Here is a 20,414-nt window from a genome sequence, read left to right as displayed (position 1 = left end):
TACAACGCCACCCCTTGGAGAATGCCAATATTAGAGGGACACCCCCTCTCTTTCACCAAATTAGACTCGGACCCCTTACCGTTAGTCAACGTTATATGATGCTTTGAAATGACGTTTTTGCCCTTATGAGTAAAAACTAATAAATTAGACATTTTTCATTATCCCAAAAATACCCCTCCTTACCCTTTTATCTCTCCTTCTCTCCTTCTCTCCTTCTCTCTTTCTCTCCTTCTCTCCTCTTCTCCCTACCTGCGACCAAGGGTTCAGACGAGTTCCAGCAGAGATAGAGAGGGCAGTCGCCGGAAAATACTTCTCCTTTTGTCCCCGGCGAGTAGTGCTTCCCATCCAGTTTCTGTCGCAGGCGAGAAGATATGTTTGTTTGTTTTTGTTTTTGTTTTTGTTTTTTTTTCTCTTCTCTATTTTCCCCATTTTGATCTCTAGTTCTCTATTGGGATTTTGTGTGCTCAACGAGACGCCGAAGATAGACCCACGAACCTGCATATGCCGTCGTGGAGGGGGTTCGCTGCCGTAGTCGCCGTCGTCGCCGTCGTCGAAAGAGTGTTCGCAGCCGCCGTAGTCGCTGGAGGGGGTTCACCGCCGTAGTCGCTGGAGGGGGTTCGGTCGCCCGTAGTCGCTGGAGGGGGTTCGCTGTCGTAGTTGCCGTCGTCGCCGTCGTCGAAAGAGTGTTCGCAGCCGCCGATCTGCAAGCCTACCCGTTCTTCTTCTCAACTCATTGAGGCTGACTTGGGAATAGAACCATTAAGGGCAATTTTGGTACTCCATTATTTTGAAGGGCAAAATGGAATTTAGAAAAAATATTAACTGCTGATGTCAGCATTCTTGGTATATTATGTAACGTTGACTGACGGTAGGGGGTCTAAGTCCAATTTGGTGAAAGAGAGGGGGTGTCCCTCTAATATTGGCATTCTCCAGGGGGTGGCGTTGTAAATTACCCTAAAAACAATGTTACAAGAAGATGAGGTGGAAAGAAAGGAAACAAAAATATATTATCATTCTCCTTTCCTCTGGTTTGAAAGGTGAAGGAAAATGCAGTTGGTGAAGTAAAGCACACAGGATGATAAACTCCAAGACTAGCAAAAGCACCAAAAAATCTTCTGTCAGCCACATCTTCTAGTTGTGCCTAAATGTTGATTGAGGGCAGGTACCTGATGAAATTATAATCATCAGAGAATCTGTTCAATGTATTTAATGTTTAGTTCCATGAAAGGAGAAATTTTTTTATCTTTAACATATCAAATTGCATATTTCAAGACCATTTTTTATGATTGATGAGAGTTTTTCTTTGGAGCTGATTTGTATTTATGATTGCTATGTTTGGTTGTAAGGGGAATTAAAAAGAGGGGGAGTGAAATTTTCATACTTGAAAAAGAAATATATGCAATCATTATCCATGTGACTTTAACATTAACTTCAAATCATTCCATATTTGGTTATGAAATTTCACTTTACTTTGCATTCAAAATTCTTTGCTATAATATGTAAAATAAAAATTACATATAAAATATATCACTACTAAATATTGTTAAAAAAATTAAGTAATTTATACAATCACATGGGATAATGATTATAAACATTTCTTTTTAAAGTATGAAAATTTCACTTCCCTTCCCTTTAAATTTCCAGTGCAACCAAACGGAGCCTGAGTGAAACTAACAGAGACTAGATGCCATGGAATAAGTAGGAAGCTGCAAGCTACATATGTCATCATTACTTCTTCATTACCTTAGCAGTAGCCTCAAACTTCTTTGAACCAAAATCATGATCAAGTCCACCCACAAGCTGCCTGTGATGACCATGAATATCGAACCATATATCGCTTAGGCTGCGTTTGGTAGTCATTTAGAAAGACGTTTTTTCGTTCTATGGGAACAAAAAATGGAATAAAACGTTTGGTGTCAATTTGGTGTTTTTTCATTTATTTGGAAAAAAAAAAAGCAGAAGCTAGAAACGCAAAATGATGGGACGACGAAATCTTGTTCTGTCATTTCGGTTTCATTCTAAATACAAAAAAAGTGAATAACTAGGGTAATCGTTCTTGAAATAGGTTCATCAAACATTATTTTTTGTTTGTTTTGAAATGGCATTTTAACACAGAAATTGAAATTTTTGTTTTTAACACGAAACATCATTTCTGGAACTAAATAACTACCAAACTCAGCCTTAGTGTTCAACTTCTAGATAGCCATGACCTGATTTGTTTTATACTCTTGTGCTAGGAGGTGAAGTAAGGGAAGTTAATGAGTAATGACAAAATTTCAACAATATAATTAAGTGGTGCCACTATATGTAGCATACCTTGTATCTCTGAGTACCAAGGGGATCATAGAGAACAAGGTTCATGTGTCAAGGCTGGGGATTTGGAAGGTACATCAAAGAATAGACTGGTAACAAGTATGATTTTGAATAGATTTGATTGACGTAAGAAGATCCATACAATAAACCCCATTTAGTTGGGATTTGACTGAGTTGAGTCATCAATGACTCAGAATAGAGAGCCAGCTTAAACTTGTACCTGTTCTTCAGCTTTGCCCAGATTTCCTTTGGATTTGTTAACCCAATGATCTCAGGAAGAGTGTTATATGTAAGATATAATGCTCCTTGCTAGATCCTTCAACTATAACCACTTATTTTTTTGTCAGTTCGTCTGATTTCTTAATCGATAAAAAGTTCCTTATTATGTAAGAATATTCTTCACTTTTTATCTGATTCATTCGATTTTTGAACTTTGTATCCACCATCAACCTCAAGATCACTGTTGATTCTGTAGGGATTTGCACAATCTACACCAATATAGTGGAATCTGCTGGGTCCTACCATTCATTGAGTCTGAAATGTCAAAAAATCCTTGGATTTCCATAATCAAAAAAATGAACAATGTGCACGCATGCATGTGCGCGCTCGCGCGCGCACACACACACACATGGTACGCTCCTGTTTTTTCCCCAATCTCTTCCTTTCTCTCGGTGGAAGATTCAACATAGCTCTCCCTTACCCTGTAGAGATATTTTTTTTCTTCATTTTTTCAAAAATTTTTTTTTGGCTCCTCGTTCCACCACACAACTTCCTCTTTTCTCCAACCTTCATTGTGTCTCCTTCACAGGCAGTGTGTCCTATTTTCCTTAACCGGTGATTGAATGATGAAACAATCCAAATATACTCCTCTTTAGGGGTGAAATAGAGTTGGGTTGGACTAGGTTTCTTAAAACCCTAACCCAACCCTAGGTCCTTAAAATTCAATCTAAGGCTAATCCAACTCTGTCAGGTTCATGTTTAGGCCCAACCCTGTCGGGTTCATGTTTAGGCCCAACCTTGTCTAGTTCATACCAACCCAACTTGACCCTAATTGACCCTATCAGGGCCGAATTGGGTCGGGTTGGCCTGAGTTGGGTTGACCTTGACTTCTATAATGGTTGGATTAATTTTGATTGACATGTTTTTCCATTCATGTCGCATATATTAAAAAATTATAGAAAAATAAAATACCTATTGGAGCCCTAATTTCTATTATAAAGATGCAAGATTAAATCTCAGGGTGGGTTGGGTCGGGTTGAGGCCTCAACCCTAACCCTAACCCTAACCCGACCCAACCCTGACCCAGGGTTGGGGCTATTCAACCCTAACTCGTCTTCAAGATAAAAAAAAACTTGGCCCAAACCTTATTCAGACTCAGGGCGGATGAAGACAAGTTCGGATTATTAGGATCAAACTTTCACCCCTACTTCCAATCACTCCCCCTTATTGTATGTCGTCAATAGGCCATTGTGAATGAAAAACTTGGGTTTTTTTTTTTTTTCACATGTTGCACAATGCACACAGGCTGTGATTGGTAGCCAAGAAAAGAAAAGAAAAGAAAAGAAAAAAGTACATAGTGAAGAATTTTTCTTTGCACTTGGTATGTCTTCACCTAAGAGAAGATTCTCCTTTTCAAATTCAAAATTTCTCTTGGGAATTGTGAAGTTTTCTTTTGCTCCCCCAAAAATTTTCTTGCCAAAAACACAAGAAAACATGAGAAAATATGAAAAAATAATAAGACAAAAAAATAATGATTACACAATGATTTCTTATGTGCCTATCTTTCTCTTAAAATTCAATTTTTTTTTTCTTTTTTTCTCTTGGTAACCAAACATACATAATCTTTTTATTTTCTTACCATTTCATTTCATTTCTTCTCTTTTCTTTTCTTTTCTTTTCTTTTCTTTTCTTTTCTTCTCTTGGCTACCAAACATAGCCACAAAGAAGTGGTGGTTGATGAATTTGAGAAAGAGAAAATTGCATTTCCGCCCCCTGAACTTCGGTCCTTATTCAACGCCACCCCCTGGACTTTTCGAAACGTCAAAGCCACCCCCTAAAAATTCAAAAAAATTCAAATCGGTCCCTGCCGTTAGCCGACCGTGATAAATGAATGAAAACCGATTAGTTTTTTTATAATATACCCAAAATACCCCCACCTATTGTGAGAGGACAATATTGCCCTCCCTTTTATTTCTATCTTCTAAACACATCTCCCATCTCCCATCTCTCATCTCTCATCTCTCATCTCACTCCTCTCACTCACTCGGCCGGACAAGAAGAAGAAGACGACGACACCCCCTGCAACTCGATTCTCTTCCCTCCGGCGTGCGATTCTATTCCCTTCGGCGTGCGATTCTCCCCCCTCCGGCTTGCAAAGCTCTCCCCCGTCCGGCGTCCGAACCTCTCTCTTAAGGTATGTAGGGTTCGGTTTCTTCTTCTTCCTTTCTAATTTAGGGTTCTTCCTCCTTGGTTAATCTAGGGTTTATATCCTATGGAATACTGGAGATGGGGATTTTTCTTTAATTTTTCATCTTGGATTGATTAAGTAGTGTAATAGCATCTAGAAGATGCAATTTTCTCTTATAAATGTTCCTATTCTTTAGAATAATTCACTTATCCTGATGAACCTCCACACTGCCTAGACATTAGAATTAATGTTCCTATTCTTTAGAATTCTGCTAGTTTTTGGCTGAATGAATTCCTTTTTCGATGGATTTTAGTCACAGCATTGGCTTTGGTATTCTCAGCACCGATCAGAAGCCTAATTAGACACTGTGTTGTATACCATAGTTTCTCAATTCTTTATTTTTATTATTATTATTTTTGAATAAAAAAGAAGACAGATAACTTAGTAAATTTCTCAAAAGCAAGCTCTACTTCCCGTCAGTTACAAAGAGAAAACCAACAACTTTCATGGTTGCATGAAAGGTATTGGTTCCTTTTGTTTTTTTTTTCCCCCTTTCTAGCATATGTGCTTCTGGTCAAGGTAAAGGGGTTTATGCACTTTGGAGTGGGGAAAAAAGAAAGTAAAATTTTTTTCTTGGACTTTTGTTTGATGATGATCTTTTAATGGTGTTAATTTGATGTCTCAACCTCATTTATGGCCTTCTGGTTTCTTTCCTTTTTCTGGTAAGTTGTTCCTTGATTTTATTTTCCATCAAAAACTTCATAATTCCGTATTAGAGTTCATTTGATCTCAAAAGTATGCAATTTCAGGAAAATTTCCAGAGAAAAATATTCTTTTTCACAGAAAAGATTTTTTTATGGCCCCATTTTCTCATTACGTAATTCTAAAAAAAAAAAAAAAAAAAAAGAATTTCTACAAGATATCTATCTCTGGAGTTTGGAAGATAAATTCACAAAAGTTGTTTTTATTTAAATTTGATAAATATCTCTTCACCACAATTTTTTTGCCACAAACTGAGAGGGGAATTCTGTTGGAATCTATTAATTTCTGGTTGTAGTCTTCCTAGAACCACATGGAACTTCCATTGGTTCCCCCCCCCTCTTTTTTTTCTCTTTCTTCTAACCTTTAAGGTAAGTATGTGACCCATTCATATCAGCTTAATGTGTGATCAAGTAGCATATCTGTGAATTAGTCTTCAATCATCTAGAGGTTTTATGGTTCCTGCATCAGAGGTTCACGATTTCTATCGACTTACATTCTGTTACTGCTGTGAAACCTATTCTCTCCCTCTCTTGTACATGATATATTATCTTATTATACGGCCGGATAGAGAGGGCAAAATGACAACCTCATCCCTCAAGAAAGTTAGAAAAGATCAATTATTTATGTTAAGTGTGGATTGATGATTTAATCAGATTATTTTGTTATGAGAAAATATATATGGGAAAATAGTTGATATTTGAAAAATCCTATGATTAGGTTCTCTGTATTATGCATTGCTATGATTGGTCCTTGATTTTGATTTGGAAATTTCTTTTTTGGATGTAAAAATACTTTGACTTGTGTATTATCTGAAATCTTCGATGAAGAGTTTACCATTCTAATGAGTATTAAGTAATGTTACTGATTTTCTCTGTTTTCACATCTGAATTTTTTTTTAGCAATGAATGTTAAGTATGCTATTGAATACCATTGGAGTGGGAAGATTGTAGTTAAAACTGTTGATCCAGACTTATATGGCTACTTGGACATGGTGTATGACATCTACAATGAACTCATCACACATGTGCCTGTGGGTCATAATGTAGTTTTCCAAGCGAAGTGTATATTACCAAACAATGAGATAAATGAGGTAACAGATGATCCATCAGTGTATGAGTTGTTTGGCTTGCATAGTTGTGATATGATAAATATATATGTGGATGACATTGTTCACAGCAAGTCTGCAACCGATGAATTTATAGTTAATCGGTTCCCTAGCAGTCTGGTTAATGATAGGAATGGTGAACTTGATGATGAACCTAATGGACAATGTCAACAGGCTCTACAACCATATGGTTATGGTCCTAGTCAGAGCAAAGGAAAAATTGCTGTATGTAGGGCTACTACTGGTGCTAATAGTAGTGGAAGTGGAAGTGCTACTGCTTGTACTACAGCTACTGCTAGGGGAGGTAAATATACCAAGACCATTGCAAGGTGTGTGAGCATTGCTACTTCTAGTGGAAGAGCTAGTAGCAGAAGTGAAGCTACTGGTAAGAGACTGAGAGTGTCTGATGAGGTTGTCAGGGCTATTAGCAACAGCAATGCGTGTTCGGATGACTCTATGGTTGGATCTGATGAAGAGTGGAAAATTGGCAGTGAAGACGAGTGGGATGATGAAAGTGAAAAAGAAGATGGTCAGAATGACAGTGAATCTACAGAGGATGATGTATGGGAAAAATGATGAGGATCCAATTGATGATGACCTATCTGGATATGAATATGAAGAGTATTATGGCAAATTTGGTGAACAGAACTATGTGGGTGAAGGTGGCAAGGTGAAGATTGCTGAAGGTAATGTATATGGAAATGTGCACCATTTCAGGGAAGCTTTGAGAGAGTATATACTACAAGAGGGGTTTGATATTATCAGGCTGAAAAATGAACAAACTAGAGTTACAGTTATATGCAGAGCACCAAATTGTTCATGGAGATTACATGCTTCACCAATATCAGATGGTATCACCTACATGGTAAAGACATATAACCCAGTTCATACATGTATTAAGGCAACCAAGAACAAGTCTGCTACATCTAGATGGATAGCAATGAAACTTCTTCAACAACTGAAGGTTCAACCAGAAATGAAAATAGAGACCATGGCTGATCACATGCAGAAAACATACGGTCTTCAGTTCCACTATACCAAGCTGTATAGGGCACGCAGGATTGCCCTAGAGATTAATGAAGGAAGCCATTCCACATCATATGCAAAATTACCTGCTTATGCTAGGTTGGTACTTCAGAAGGATGTTGGGAGTATTTTTAAGCTCCAGTTTGAGAACAGGAACCGTATGTCAGATAATCCGATTTTGAAAAGATTGTTTGTCTGTTTTGACGCTTGCAAGAAGGGTTTCTTAAGAGGATGTAGACTGTTCATTGGTCTTGATGGCTGCCACCTCAAGGGCCGGTATGGAGGGGTACTGTTGAGTGCAATATCTGTTGATGGGAATAATGGTATTTTTCCTATTGCATATGGTGTAGTTGAAGTTGAGTGTAAGGATAGCTGGACGTGGTTTCTGGATAATTTACGAGATGCTCTACTCGATGACAGTGATGATATGTCACTCACATTCATGTCAGACAGACAGAAGGTATAGGGGCATATACTTTTCTTTCTCTTTTTTTCTTTTTTTCTTTTTTATATGTATTTTGAATTACTCATTTACATGTCCTAACATTTTCCATATGTGTTGTATAGGAGTTGTCAGTTGTGATTTCCACAATCTTCCCTTATGCTCACCAAAGAATTTGTAGTAGGCATCTATATCAAAACCTGAAGGCAAAGCATCCTGGTATGCTATTGAGATTACATTTTTGGGCTGCCTCACAAGCTTCAACTGAACTTCAGTTTCAAAAGGAAATGAATAGTATCAAGGAGATTAAGGAAAATGCATACTTGTATTTGAATGAAACCCCTTCGAGGATGTGGTCAAGGCATGCCTTTGATGTAGGAGCAATAAGTGACCATATAACGATCAATATGACTGAGTCATTTAATCACTGGATTGGAGACTTAAGGAGCAAACCCATTCTCACATTGGTTGATCACCTAAGGGTGAAAATAATGGGTAGGCTACATAGAAGATATGAGAAGGCAACCATGTGGGAGGGTAAAGTAACACCAAGGGTTATGGTGAAGTTGAACAAGGTTCAGCAAGAAGCAAGGCATTGCAGATGTCAACCGGCAGGTGAAGGTCAATTTGAGGTCTTAGATAGATTTGAAAACAGATTTGTGGTTAATTTGAACCATTACAGATGTGATTGTAGAGTTTGGGAAAGCACTGGTATACCTTGTCTCCATGCTGCAGCTTCTATATCATACCTAAGGGGAGAGTTGGTCAACTATTGTGATCCATTTTTCAGTATTGGAAAATACTTGGATACATACAAAGAGATGATCCATCAACTTCTAGATTTAGCAGTATTGAAGGATGATGTTCCTAATGAGAGAGTACTATCACCAAATCTGAAGAGGTTACCAGGTAGACCTCACAAAATTAGGAAAAGAGAAGCAAGAGAAGCACTTCCTTCAGATTTCAGGAAGAGATCATCATCAATTAGGTGTGACATCTGCAAGAAGGAAGGACACAATAGGAGGACATGCCCGAGGGCTGAAAATGCTAAGCATGATGGATGTACTAGTAAAAAGAATAATATAAAGGTAAATGCAACTCACTTTATTTATTTAGTTGAAACTTGTTTAATAAATATCTCACACTTATTTGTTGTTGTGTAGGAGAAACATAAAGGAGAGAGTGAAGATGGGATCAGCACATCTCAACGACTGACTAGATCACAAGTATCTATGTCTAGCACAGTTGGGTGTTTACAAGACAATGTATTGACCAAGCAAAAGACCAATCGAGCAAAGAGGACAACAGGGGAGAGGGAGAAGAAATGAAGTACAAGCAATCTGGATGTTTTAATTTAGAACAAGGCAATGTATTAATTTACTTTTTATGACTTTAAGACAGTTGGGTGTTTCTTTATGGTTTTAGATGTTTTTGACGGATTTGGTTTTTTTTAAGAGCTATTTCTATTTCACACTAGACATGGTTGTATGGAATATGTTATGAACAGGAATTTGAACAGATATTCATGGATATGTTTTGGATGTTTTTTTTATGGTATAGGTTGTGATGAAAACAGGAATTTGAACAGGTATTCATGGATATGTTTTGGATGTTTTTTTGTGGTATAGGTTGTGATGAAAATAGGAATTTGAACAGGTATTCATGGATATATTTTGGATGTTTTTGTATGGTATAGATTGTGATGAAATATGTTGGTTTTAAGTGTATAATGTTACAGGTTTTACAGGTATTAAATGTCATTTTATAGCCAAAATGCTACCCGTTTATAGTCAAAATGCTGCCCGTTTGTTTTCGAAACTTATCACAATGCTGGCACTCTCTCCATCAAAATGCTACCCATTCAATTTTGAGGGTCATGATTAATCAATAACTTAGTAATAAGAACAGTGAGAATGAACGATTTCATTTAGTTCAGATTCTTACATACTTGACACAACTTCACTATTAAACATTGTAAAGTTATTTTTTAACATATAGCACTAAACAAACCACCACAAGCACACCAATTACAATTTTCATCGTTCTATACGCTTTCTCTAAATACTTAATTCTTTTCTTCATGCCACGAATATCTTCTTTCATCTGTTGACTTTGGATTCTTTCACCAACTACTGCTTCTAAATTAGTTGCAGGGGGTGGCAAAAGTCTTGGTGCAGCTATAGGTTCACACCATGAGAAGTATCGACATCCTCTTGGTGCTTCAGGGCAGCAGTAGTACAACATATTTGGGTGCGAGCTAGACTCTGAAATTCGCACCAATGCCCTTTTGGGTTCAGGACATTTGCATCTAACATTCACAAACCTTAACCCACTTTGACTGCTGTCATTGACACTCGTGGTAGACATCGGTTATCTGCAAATTAAACATGGTAAAAGTGGATTATTATTACTTAGCATCCAGAGTATGAGAAACACTTAAAATATAGACCCAGAACTCAAACACAGGGAACACAAGTCATAGATCTTTCCTCAAAGAAAACACTGCAACTTACAATGTAACTTCACCAACCCATTCAAAACTCTACAAAGCAACAGAAACCACCATATTCATTAGCAAGCAAGCTATTGGAAACAAAACAAATTAAGTGACAAAGCAGATTTTACTATGATGGTAAAAGTGATAGTAATTTTACTTGGTTTGTGAATTAACCAACTGACTGCTTGAATTGTCTAAAACATTTGCTTCTTTTGTTGAAGTTAGGCATCTGTTGCAAGTATTCTTAGTGTTGTTGACCCTGCTAAATAACTTAAAGAAGTTGCGTTAAGCGGATTCTTATATTGACTTTTGATTTTCATTCTAAATAATGTTGCAAAACCTGCATTAAGTCAAGTTTAGACTTTAGACTATCCAGAATGAGGGAAAATTATAAATCAGAAGGGAATTTTATATACTAATGTTTTTATAGACTGTGAAGAGTATGGCAACTTTCTTGCAAGACTTACCATAGTGCATATGTATATGGATAGTTGCTTGTATTGTGTAGTAAATAGTTCAAATAATTTGTCAAAGAAAAAAAGAAAAAGGCACTTAAACTTGTTTAAAATGGAGGGGGAAGTCATACAATTGTTGAACCTAGTTTCTCTATAGTTTATACGTCTGGTACATTTTCTCTTTCCTCTATTATTTCCATTTAGTTTTTTCTTTATCTTATCTTTGTCTGAGTTTTATGTTTTATTTTCCTTTTTTTCTAAAAAAAAGTTTTGATATCTGTTTTCCCCACTTCTGAGTGTAAAAATTTCTTGCCTCTTCCTCTCCCTTTCTCTCCACCCTCACCTCTGTACAAGTAGACAAATGGTGTTGGAAATTCATGTATAAACCAATATCTTGAACTGGTTGTGGCAAATCAAAGGTGCAGCAAGACGGGTACTTGTGTGGATACTTTCATGGAACTTTTCTTGTCTTTTAGAAAACCCATGTCTCTGTGCGGAAACTCTTGGAGATGTTTTCTTGTTTTCAATTTATGCCTCCTATTGCCAAATGTTAAAGATCATCATCAAACAACAGTCCAAGAAAACATTTTACTTTCTTTTTTCCCCACTCCAAAGTGCATAAATCCCTTTACCTTGACAAGAAGAACCCTAAATTAGAAAGGAAGAAGAAGAAGCTGAACCCTACATACCTTGGGAGAGAGGTTCGGACGCCGGAGGGGGGAGAATCGCAAGCCGGAGGGAATAGAATCGCACGCCGGAGGGAAGAGAATCGAGTTGCAGGGGGTGTCGTCGTCTTCTTCTTCTTGTCCGGCCGAGTGAGTGAGAGGAGTGAGATGAGAGATGAGAGATGGGAGATGGGAGATGTGTTTAGAAGATAGAAATAAAAGAGAGGGCAATATTGTCCTCTCACAATAGGTGGGGGTATTTTGGGTATATTATAAAAAAACTAATCGGTTTTCATTCATTTATCATGGTCGGCTAACGGCAGGGACCGATTTGAAATTTTTTGAATTTTTAGGGGGTGGCTTTGACGTTTCGAAAAATCCAGGAGGTGGCGTTGAATAAGGATCGAAGTTCAAGGGGTGACAATGTAATTTTCTCTAATAAAAGTTGCGTTTTACTTTTCTAAGGCACACGCCCTTTGATCTCTCTCTCTCTCTCTCTCTCTCTCTCTCTCTCTTTTGTTGAATCATTGTAGAATTATACCCTGCTTCTCCTTTAATTCACCCTTAATCATAAGATGTAAAAGCCACGTGTAAAGTTTCATAGTGGAAAAATGGTGACCTGTCATTGTACTTTCTTTCTCTTTTTCTTAAGGCACCATCTGTGATGATCCACTAAATCTTATTTTCATACAAAGAAATTAAGCAAATAATCATATTGCGTTGTTTGGCACAAATACCTAAATCTACTCTAGATAACTAAATAATTTTATCCTTGCTCATGTTTAGAGGTTTTTCGTAGAGATTGTATCGGAAACCTTATTCACCCTTATTTTCACATAATTATAATTTCACCTTTATACATGTAATAAATCTTAAAATTTGAATCAAACATGTTCAACCCTAATAATAATTTCATGGATTCTTTAGAATACAAGATACAAAACCCAATATCTTTAGTTCATTCCCTTCAAATGTCACATTCTCATATTAACCATATGGAGGTTGATCTCACATCATTTCCATGAGACTCCGTGGGTGTTGAGTTGATCTTGAGTTCCTCACCTAACTAGCTGCAATTTTGACGGAGTCTCGTAAAGTTTGAATCACCAACGTAAAACTAGAAAATAAAATAAACCTAAAGAACAAACATGATTTTTTTTTTTTGGGTAAGGATAGAAAGGACACTCCTCACTTTGGAGTGTTGTACCAAGTAGAAGCTGGACAAAACCTTCTCTTTTTATAATAATAATAATGATGTTAATGTTTCCTTAGTACTACTTAGCTCTGTCTCTTTGACTACTTCTAAGATTATTAGCTCCGATATTGCATTTTCAATTAGATGAGTTGTTATTTAGTAATTCAAAATTTTCTTCCATCTCTGTATTTCTGTCTACAATGAGAAAGAAGAATGCAAATCACTAATTCCCAATTTAAAAGTTATGGAAAATGATAAGACAGAAATATTATGGAAAAATACAATAGCAGAAAATCTGAGTACTTCAGTAGATATATACACTAGAATCCTGGAGTTGCATTTAATCTGGTACCATCTTGGTCATCAAAACTGTACCATGAATCCAATCTTGACTATCTTTGCCATAAATTTTCTTAAGTTAGCTTCATCATACTGTAATTGTAGGGATGATGGAGCTGTAGACTCTTTCTGCAGCCTTTTTTGCCTGGAAGGAAGAGCAAGAAACTGAGATTAAATAACAGAATGAAGTACATGCAGAAATATTTAAAGCAGTGAAGCAGAAAAAACTTTACTTCTTGCTCCCAATTAGTGCGTAAAGTTATGATTAGAAGCAATAACATCTGCACAAATAGTCCGCACATGATCCCGAACCAGAGTCCCTATTTTACACATTTAATACATTATTTTCTTATGAATATACAGGATCAAGAACCAAAAAAAGGATGTAAGAAGAAAGGAATTTCTACCTTTCCTCCAACATGAAAGATGAATGCAAATAAAATAGCTGAAGGAAAGCCCACAAGATAATAAGCTCCCAAATTGACAAAAGCACCAATCTTTTGCCAACCACATCCTCTAGCAGCTCCTATATGTGGATTTAGAGAAGTTGCTTAATGATTAGTAGCTAAAACCCATGAAGAATTTAGTGTGTTAAACACAAAATCATAGTTTATTTTTACATAATTAATCTGGTAAAGTAGTGTAGTAAATGAAATAATGAATGAAGAGATATCCAAAGGGAAAAAAAAAAAAAGAATGAAGAGAAAAGAAGAGTCTGGTCTGAAAGTAGGATATACCTGAAAGCACAGATTGGAGGCCATCAATTAAGTAGGCTGTAGCAAGCAGTGGCATAATTGTTGCTACATAGTCCACTACTTCTTCTTCACTGCTGTAACAGTAACCCCACCATCTACGGATCAAGAACATGATAGAGCCCACTGAAATGCCTTCAGTAATGACAATGAGGAGGGAAACAAATACGGCTAAGCGTGCAGCTTTCGCACACCCAGCACCCAATTCATTTGAAACTCTTGTGCTATGAGTGGGAAAGAAGAGAAGAAAGATTATTAGAAAATTTTAGTACATTGCAAATGAGGAAAGTTCTACTATATTAATCTAATTTTCTTACCTTGTTGCTCCACTAAGCCCCAGGGGTATCATATAGAATAATGCACATGTGTTAAGGCTGCGAAAGGATGATTCGTTAGTAATCCAAGGTTAAATTATCAGCTCACATGAGAAATTATATAGGTAGGGCAAGAAATCACATATGGATGTGATGCGGACCTGATTGACAAGACTGAAGTTTCTAGCCTTGGATTAGGAAGAAGACCAGAGAGGAGAACAACCATCTCAAATGACCAGATCTCTAAGCTGTGCCCAGTGATAAGATATCAACATTACAAATTAATATTGTAGAGTTCAAATGCTTAGACATATACATGAAATGTAATGTGAAATTAACACAGAGCTGAATTCAAGATAGAAGATACCACATCATTCCTGCTGAAGGAATTGCAAGCCGTAAAAATTTGAGAATACCATGCAGTGCCTCCTTTGAAAATCCAGTCCAAGTCCTCTTGCAGGCAGGAGAGAACTTGATATAAATTACTAACAGCAACACATTGATCCAGTAAGAGAAGGCATTTGCCAAAGCAGCACCTTTATTACCAAGGCCAGATTTGAACACTAGAACCCAACAAACAAGGATGTGCAGTAGAGTAGTAATTCCAGAGCTTATCATCATTGGGACAACAACATTTTGTGATTGCAGAAATCTGACTTGACACTGAAGGAGGCCATAAGCGAAAATACTGGGGATCATGTAACGAGCATAGAGTCCTGCCTCTGCTGATATCTCTGGATCTTGCCCCAGAGCTACAAGTATTCCCCCAGTGTAAGCCCAGATGAAAGTGAGCGGAATACTAACAAGCATAAGAACCAACATGGCCCTCTGCATATGTACGCCAAGCTGATGGTACTGTTTCGCTCCGTAAGACTGGCCGCATAAGGTCTCTATTGCACTTCCCATTCCCCTCTAAACATTGTCAAAGATGAAGAAGTAAGATGATTAAACAAATAACCATTGGTTAAGAAGATTGATCTATCAAATACACAGATGCACTTTGCATTTAAAGGGGAGCAATTTAAAGATGATCTGGTTGTCAGTTGCAGAGGAGGGGAGCAAGAACTGTTCAGGTCAGTCTGAGTTTGATGTCCCAACATCCCAAATGCTGTCCTCCACTGTCTTGATTACTGTAAAATGTTGATGACATGTATGATTCACAGGGAAACAATGGCTATACTGCCAGTATTATGCACTCTCTCACACACTCTCCTCCCTGACATGTGGGTCCCCTTATATATGAATCGTGCTGTGCCCCCTCCTGCGCTTCCATTGGCTTGGCGTGGGAGATTCCATCCCACACCGGGGGCATGTCAATCCCCTGCCTTTCATTTATTCTACTGCACCTCAGAATCTAACACACATGATCCCTCCCCCCCCCCCCCCCCAACACACACACCAAATAAATAAATAAAATAAAAATTCAACTTTCTTTCTTCCAGATTCAGGTTTCAACCAAAAGCACATCCCCTGCACTTTTGGAGGGACTTCCAGTCAGTGTCATCTCAAAAGTTTAGATCTGTGTGTGCAAGGGAGGTTAGCTACCTATGATTTACTACCTGAGGAGTCACTGCATTTCTGTTGATGCTCTCTCTCTCAAAGCAACTTCCAATGAGGTCCCTTCCAAGTTTCAACTAATAATATGTACTATACAACTTTAAGATTTTTTAATATAATGAGAAGGGAGAACAGATCACAAGAAACCATCGAGTCAACCAAGAAAAATTTTCAGACTTCAGAAACTTATGTGCAGAAATGTATCTTAATTGCAACCAAACTACAGAACATAAAGAAGAAAAAAGAAAAAGAAAAAAAGAAAGCAATGAAACTAAAACGTTCATACAAAGCTAAATAAGAGACAATAGCAAACATACCAACAAGCTGAAACCAGTGACTGATGCAAAAGAAGTGGCCATGGAAGCACCTGAGAGAGCTAACTCCCCAAGATGACCAACAAACATGACTGATATCATCTGTAAACAGAACTGTAAGAGATTCACTAATACCAAAGGCCCTGCTAAATACAACTGCTTCTTCACTTCCTCAACAATCTCTGATCTCAAAACACCATTATCTAACCCAACTTCATTTCCATCAGATACTGGAATTAGAGGGGATTCAAGACCTCTCTTTTGCTCTTCTCTCTCCATCTTTCTCCTCTCTCACAGCCTCACAACCTCACAGCCCACCCACGCAAACACCCACCATTAAAGAACTGAGCAAACATTTTTTTAAAGATATTGGAATATTAAAATGACTTGAAAGTCACATCCATTAGGACTGCTTTCGGCTCTACTTCCTCATGTTTATTTTGACAAACTGAAGGAAAATGACATTTTGCCATGGAAGATAGATTGTGAGGCCATGGACATTTTGGTCACTCAAATTGAAGTGTCACCCAAGGAACTAAAGCACAAATTATAGGAGGGCAGATCTTGTCCCGTTCTCAGAACTCAGTGGGGAGTCCCCACAGGAAAGAGTTGGGAGGAGTGAACTGAAAGATTGGAAAAAAAAAGAGGAGATTGGAGCAATTTGGTTTGGGAGTGTATGGCGAGGAAGGCCGTTCAGTCTCAATCAAAGACGCAAAGATAATATTCAATAGCCCTTATCCTCATATTCTATGAGTGAATATGGAATGAGGACTCAACATCACTCCAGATTCTCTGAATTTGGAAATCTTCTAGGCATGACCCACGTAAATTCAATTTAATATTTTGAAATCTGTAAGAGTAATGGAGGGTTGCAGCAAAAATGAAATCTCTAAAATCGTGATTTCTTTTCTGAAATTTCAGAGAAATTTTAGCCTGTGGTGATATGTAACACACCTTGCATCAGGAAAAGCTTCTTGAAGGTCTCGTAATACTGGTCTTCTCTCATGATCTCTTCTGAGTTTTGGCTGGAATTTGCCGCAATTTAGGAACATATATGGATAACTTTGATTCCCACGCTCCATACGTTATTAGTTTCTTTATAAAGATATGGATGCCAGAACTGCAAAGTCCATAACCACCGCAGAACCTCCTTACCCCGCGTGGCCTACTTTCTCTTTTAATTTTTTATTTTATGGGAAGTGTTTTTGGCCAAGGAGTGCAGTTTTGCGCGAGGTCCATGGGAGTATATGAGAAAGTATATATATAAACGTCATTTCTTATTCAATGGAGGGCGGATTGATCATTTTGCCGCATATGACTAAGCATAGAGTTATATTTTTCAATATTTCTGGAGTCCACCTTACGTGTCACACACTTACTTCCCTTCTAATAATTTTTTAGGGAAACATTCCTACGGGGGAGTTCAGTGCGTGAAGACCAACAGGAGCGCATAAGAAAACATCTCATTTAATGGGGTGAGTCAATTATTTCTGCCCCTTGTATTTAGGCACAAGGGCTACTGTCCTCCCACATAATACATTTTCCGTAATTTTTCTAATTTTTCATGATAAAAGAAACAATAAGGGGGAGAAAATTATGGGTTTTTTTTTTTTTTTTTTTTTCATGTTTCCCACAATGCCTGTTTAAATCCAAATTGAATACGAAACACTTTAGGCACCCAATTTAGGGAATATCTTAAATTCCCCCTATTGGACATGTTTCTTTTTTCTACACTCGTCCTTTGACTAAATGCTTTTATTTTTTTTTAAGATAACTTAAAAAGTTCTCTGGAGTAATGAAGCGTGACAAAATGGTATTAGGTATTGAAGGGGTAATAGAATCATTTTATGTAAAGAGAGAAGAGAGAGTGACATAATCACAGAATAGCATATGATGAATTTGTCAGCTAGAATAACCTCTTTTAGAAAAAGAAAATATTTTCCCTTCACCCATTATGTGGAGAAATCCTCGTCACCCATCAATATATCCTTAAAAGAGTAAAAATTAATAAAATATTTTCTATTTTTTAATAAAAACTAATAAAAAATTTACTTAAAAAATTGCCTGCTAACCAAAGATGAATATCATAGTCTTGAACCATCCACCATGAAGAAGAGCATAAGGTATCGTCATAAGTACTATAAGTATTAGTAGCATCTAAAATTTATGATAACTTTTTACATTTTTAAGTCTTTAAAAAAAGATTATATTTCAAAAAAAAAAAAAAAAAAAGCATTCCTTGAACATGAGGAGTAGATTATGACGACTAATATGAATTTTTTAATTTATTTTTAGAAGGAAAAAAAAAAAAAGACTAGCCTGAGCACCTAAAAAATATATAAATGAAAGAAAATTCAAGGAAAAAGCATAATCAAGTGACTTGGTTCCTCTCTTGTACGGGAGAGCACCTAGAGCACATCTAATGGCTGGGAGTCTTGATTCAAATCCTCTCTAATCATGTTGAAAGCTCAATTCTCATCAAATGGTTGGGAGGATCTGGGCACACATCCTAATACATGGGCACCCAATTCAAGGTCTTCCAAGTTGATGGACACACTAGTAGTTGGAGAGGGTTTGAATCTGAGAACCCTTTGGGGCACCTGGGGGCATGGTTCTATGTATCGATATCAATTGAGACCAACATTAATATCTGACCAATCTGAATTGGGTATCAATATCAAAACGGAGCTAAATAGTAAAAAAAAAAAGTCCTATTTTTAATTAAAAAATAAAGATAAAATTGATTGAGCTGAATCGATTCAGCTGATCCAGGATTGATAACGGTTTGACCGGACTAAATCCTTGCCTAGGGCTGTGTGTCTAGGCTCCCAGCCCCAATCAAGTGCCCTTTTTCCTAGCTAGAGATTTGAATAAACAAGTAGAACTCACAACCCAACTGTTTATCCCTTTGATTATTTCCAAAAGAAAAAAAGAATTCTTGGCTTGGGCGGCACGGATATAAGTCTCTAAAAATTTTAGTTAGACACACATGCTTTATTTTCTCTCTCTAAAATTTTAGACACACGTACTTGTGGAAGATTAGGGCCCATTTGATAATGTTTCAAGAAACGTGTTTCTGTTGTTTTTGGACACCCATTTGATTATGTTTCAAGAAACGCATTTCTATCATTTCTGTGTCTAGAAACGGAAGAAACAGAACAAAAAGTGTTTGATAAAACTGTTTCGTTTTACTTATTTTTAGAAATAGAAATTGAAATTTCTACCTATTTATGATTCAAGAAACGACCTAGGCGAAACAAGTTTCTACTTGTTTCACCGTTTCTGGAAACGACTAGTGGCCATTCTTTTCGTTGGTTATTATCGACTTCCAGAAACATGACTATTAAACGCCTTCAATTCTGTTTTTATTTCTAGAAACGGAAATTTATATTTCTGCAGTTTCTTAAAACAAAAACGACAGAAATGTTATCAAACGGGGCCTTAATGTTCACCATATAAGGGCAAAAATGAAAATAAAGAAAAGGACCATTGATGAAGCAATGGTATCGGGATAGCACAAGGTCAACTCGCTTTATCAAAGCGAGGCATGGCTAGATGAGGCATCGAGTGATCCAAGCACAACATCAACAGAAGCAACAAATCTATGAACATCGGTGGATCAAATGTCTTTTTCTTTTCTCTCACAAGCCAAATGAACATATATTGGGTGCATCTTGTTATAATTAAAGCAGTGACTAAGAAATTGTAATCTTCTTTTAATTGTCTTTTGTTCTATTTTCAAAAATTCTTTCGAGTTAGGTTAGGAAGGGTTTAAGAAACAGAATTTATAATTTTATTTGGTTATCCACTTGGTATAACTTTAGAGAATAACATCTTGATTGATCATATGACAGCTCTTAGAGGGCCCCCAAGTTATTATGAAATCCCCTAGCTGAGGAGGTTCCACTTGGCTAAAAGATAAGGGTTGGTCCAGCTAAGAAAAAAATTCTTTACCATTATCATGTAAGCATCTCTAAAATTTGTACTTAGACCTAGAAGAAAAGGAGGTGATATGATCATTGAAACTGGTTCTTTGAATATTTAGGATGCAAAATTCTGTCCACAAAAATTTCATGAAAATGGAAAAGAGATGTAACTCTAGTTCCTTCAGATATGGTAAGATCTTTAGTGCAAGAAGAAAAGATTGATCCATGTCACCGATCCATGTCATCTTGATTTGGTTTTGCTTCCTCTGTTTTTTTAACAATAACGATTCGGGTTCTTCTCCTATCCGTATCGAATAGAACATGCTGAGCAAAATCTTCTTCATG

The 20,414-nt window shown here is 37.0% G+C and overlaps 1 protein-coding gene across 1 annotated transcript; it reads right to left on the bottom strand.

The window, feature by feature from the left end:
• Positions 1 to 13,068: 13,068 nt before the first annotated feature.
• Positions 13,069 to 17,161, bottom strand: LOC122068604 (protein DETOXIFICATION 16-like). The gene is made up of 8 exons (XM_042632478.1): positions 16,147 to 17,161; positions 14,640 to 15,184; positions 14,434 to 14,520; positions 14,276 to 14,332; positions 13,944 to 14,182; positions 13,614 to 13,732; positions 13,440 to 13,526; positions 13,069 to 13,351 (listed from the first exon to the last, which is right to left on the bottom strand). Exons 1-8 carry the CDS (start codon positions 16,420 to 16,422, stop codon positions 13,295 to 13,297), a joined length of 1,467 nt encoding a protein of 488 aa, XP_042488412.1. The 5' UTR covers positions 16,423 to 17,161; the 3' UTR covers positions 13,069 to 13,294.
• Positions 17,162 to 20,414: the final 3,253 nt, after the last annotated feature.

The sequence above is a fragment of the Macadamia integrifolia genome, unplaced genomic scaffold (assembly GCF_013358625.1).
Source record: "Macadamia integrifolia cultivar HAES 741 unplaced genomic scaffold, SCU_Mint_v3 scaffold445, whole genome shotgun sequence".
In the NCBI taxonomy this organism is placed as follows: Eukaryota; Viridiplantae; Streptophyta; class Magnoliopsida; order Proteales; family Proteaceae; genus Macadamia; species Macadamia integrifolia.
Note: the sequence above shows the minus strand (reverse complement) of the source record. Positions and strands in the feature narration are given on the sequence as shown.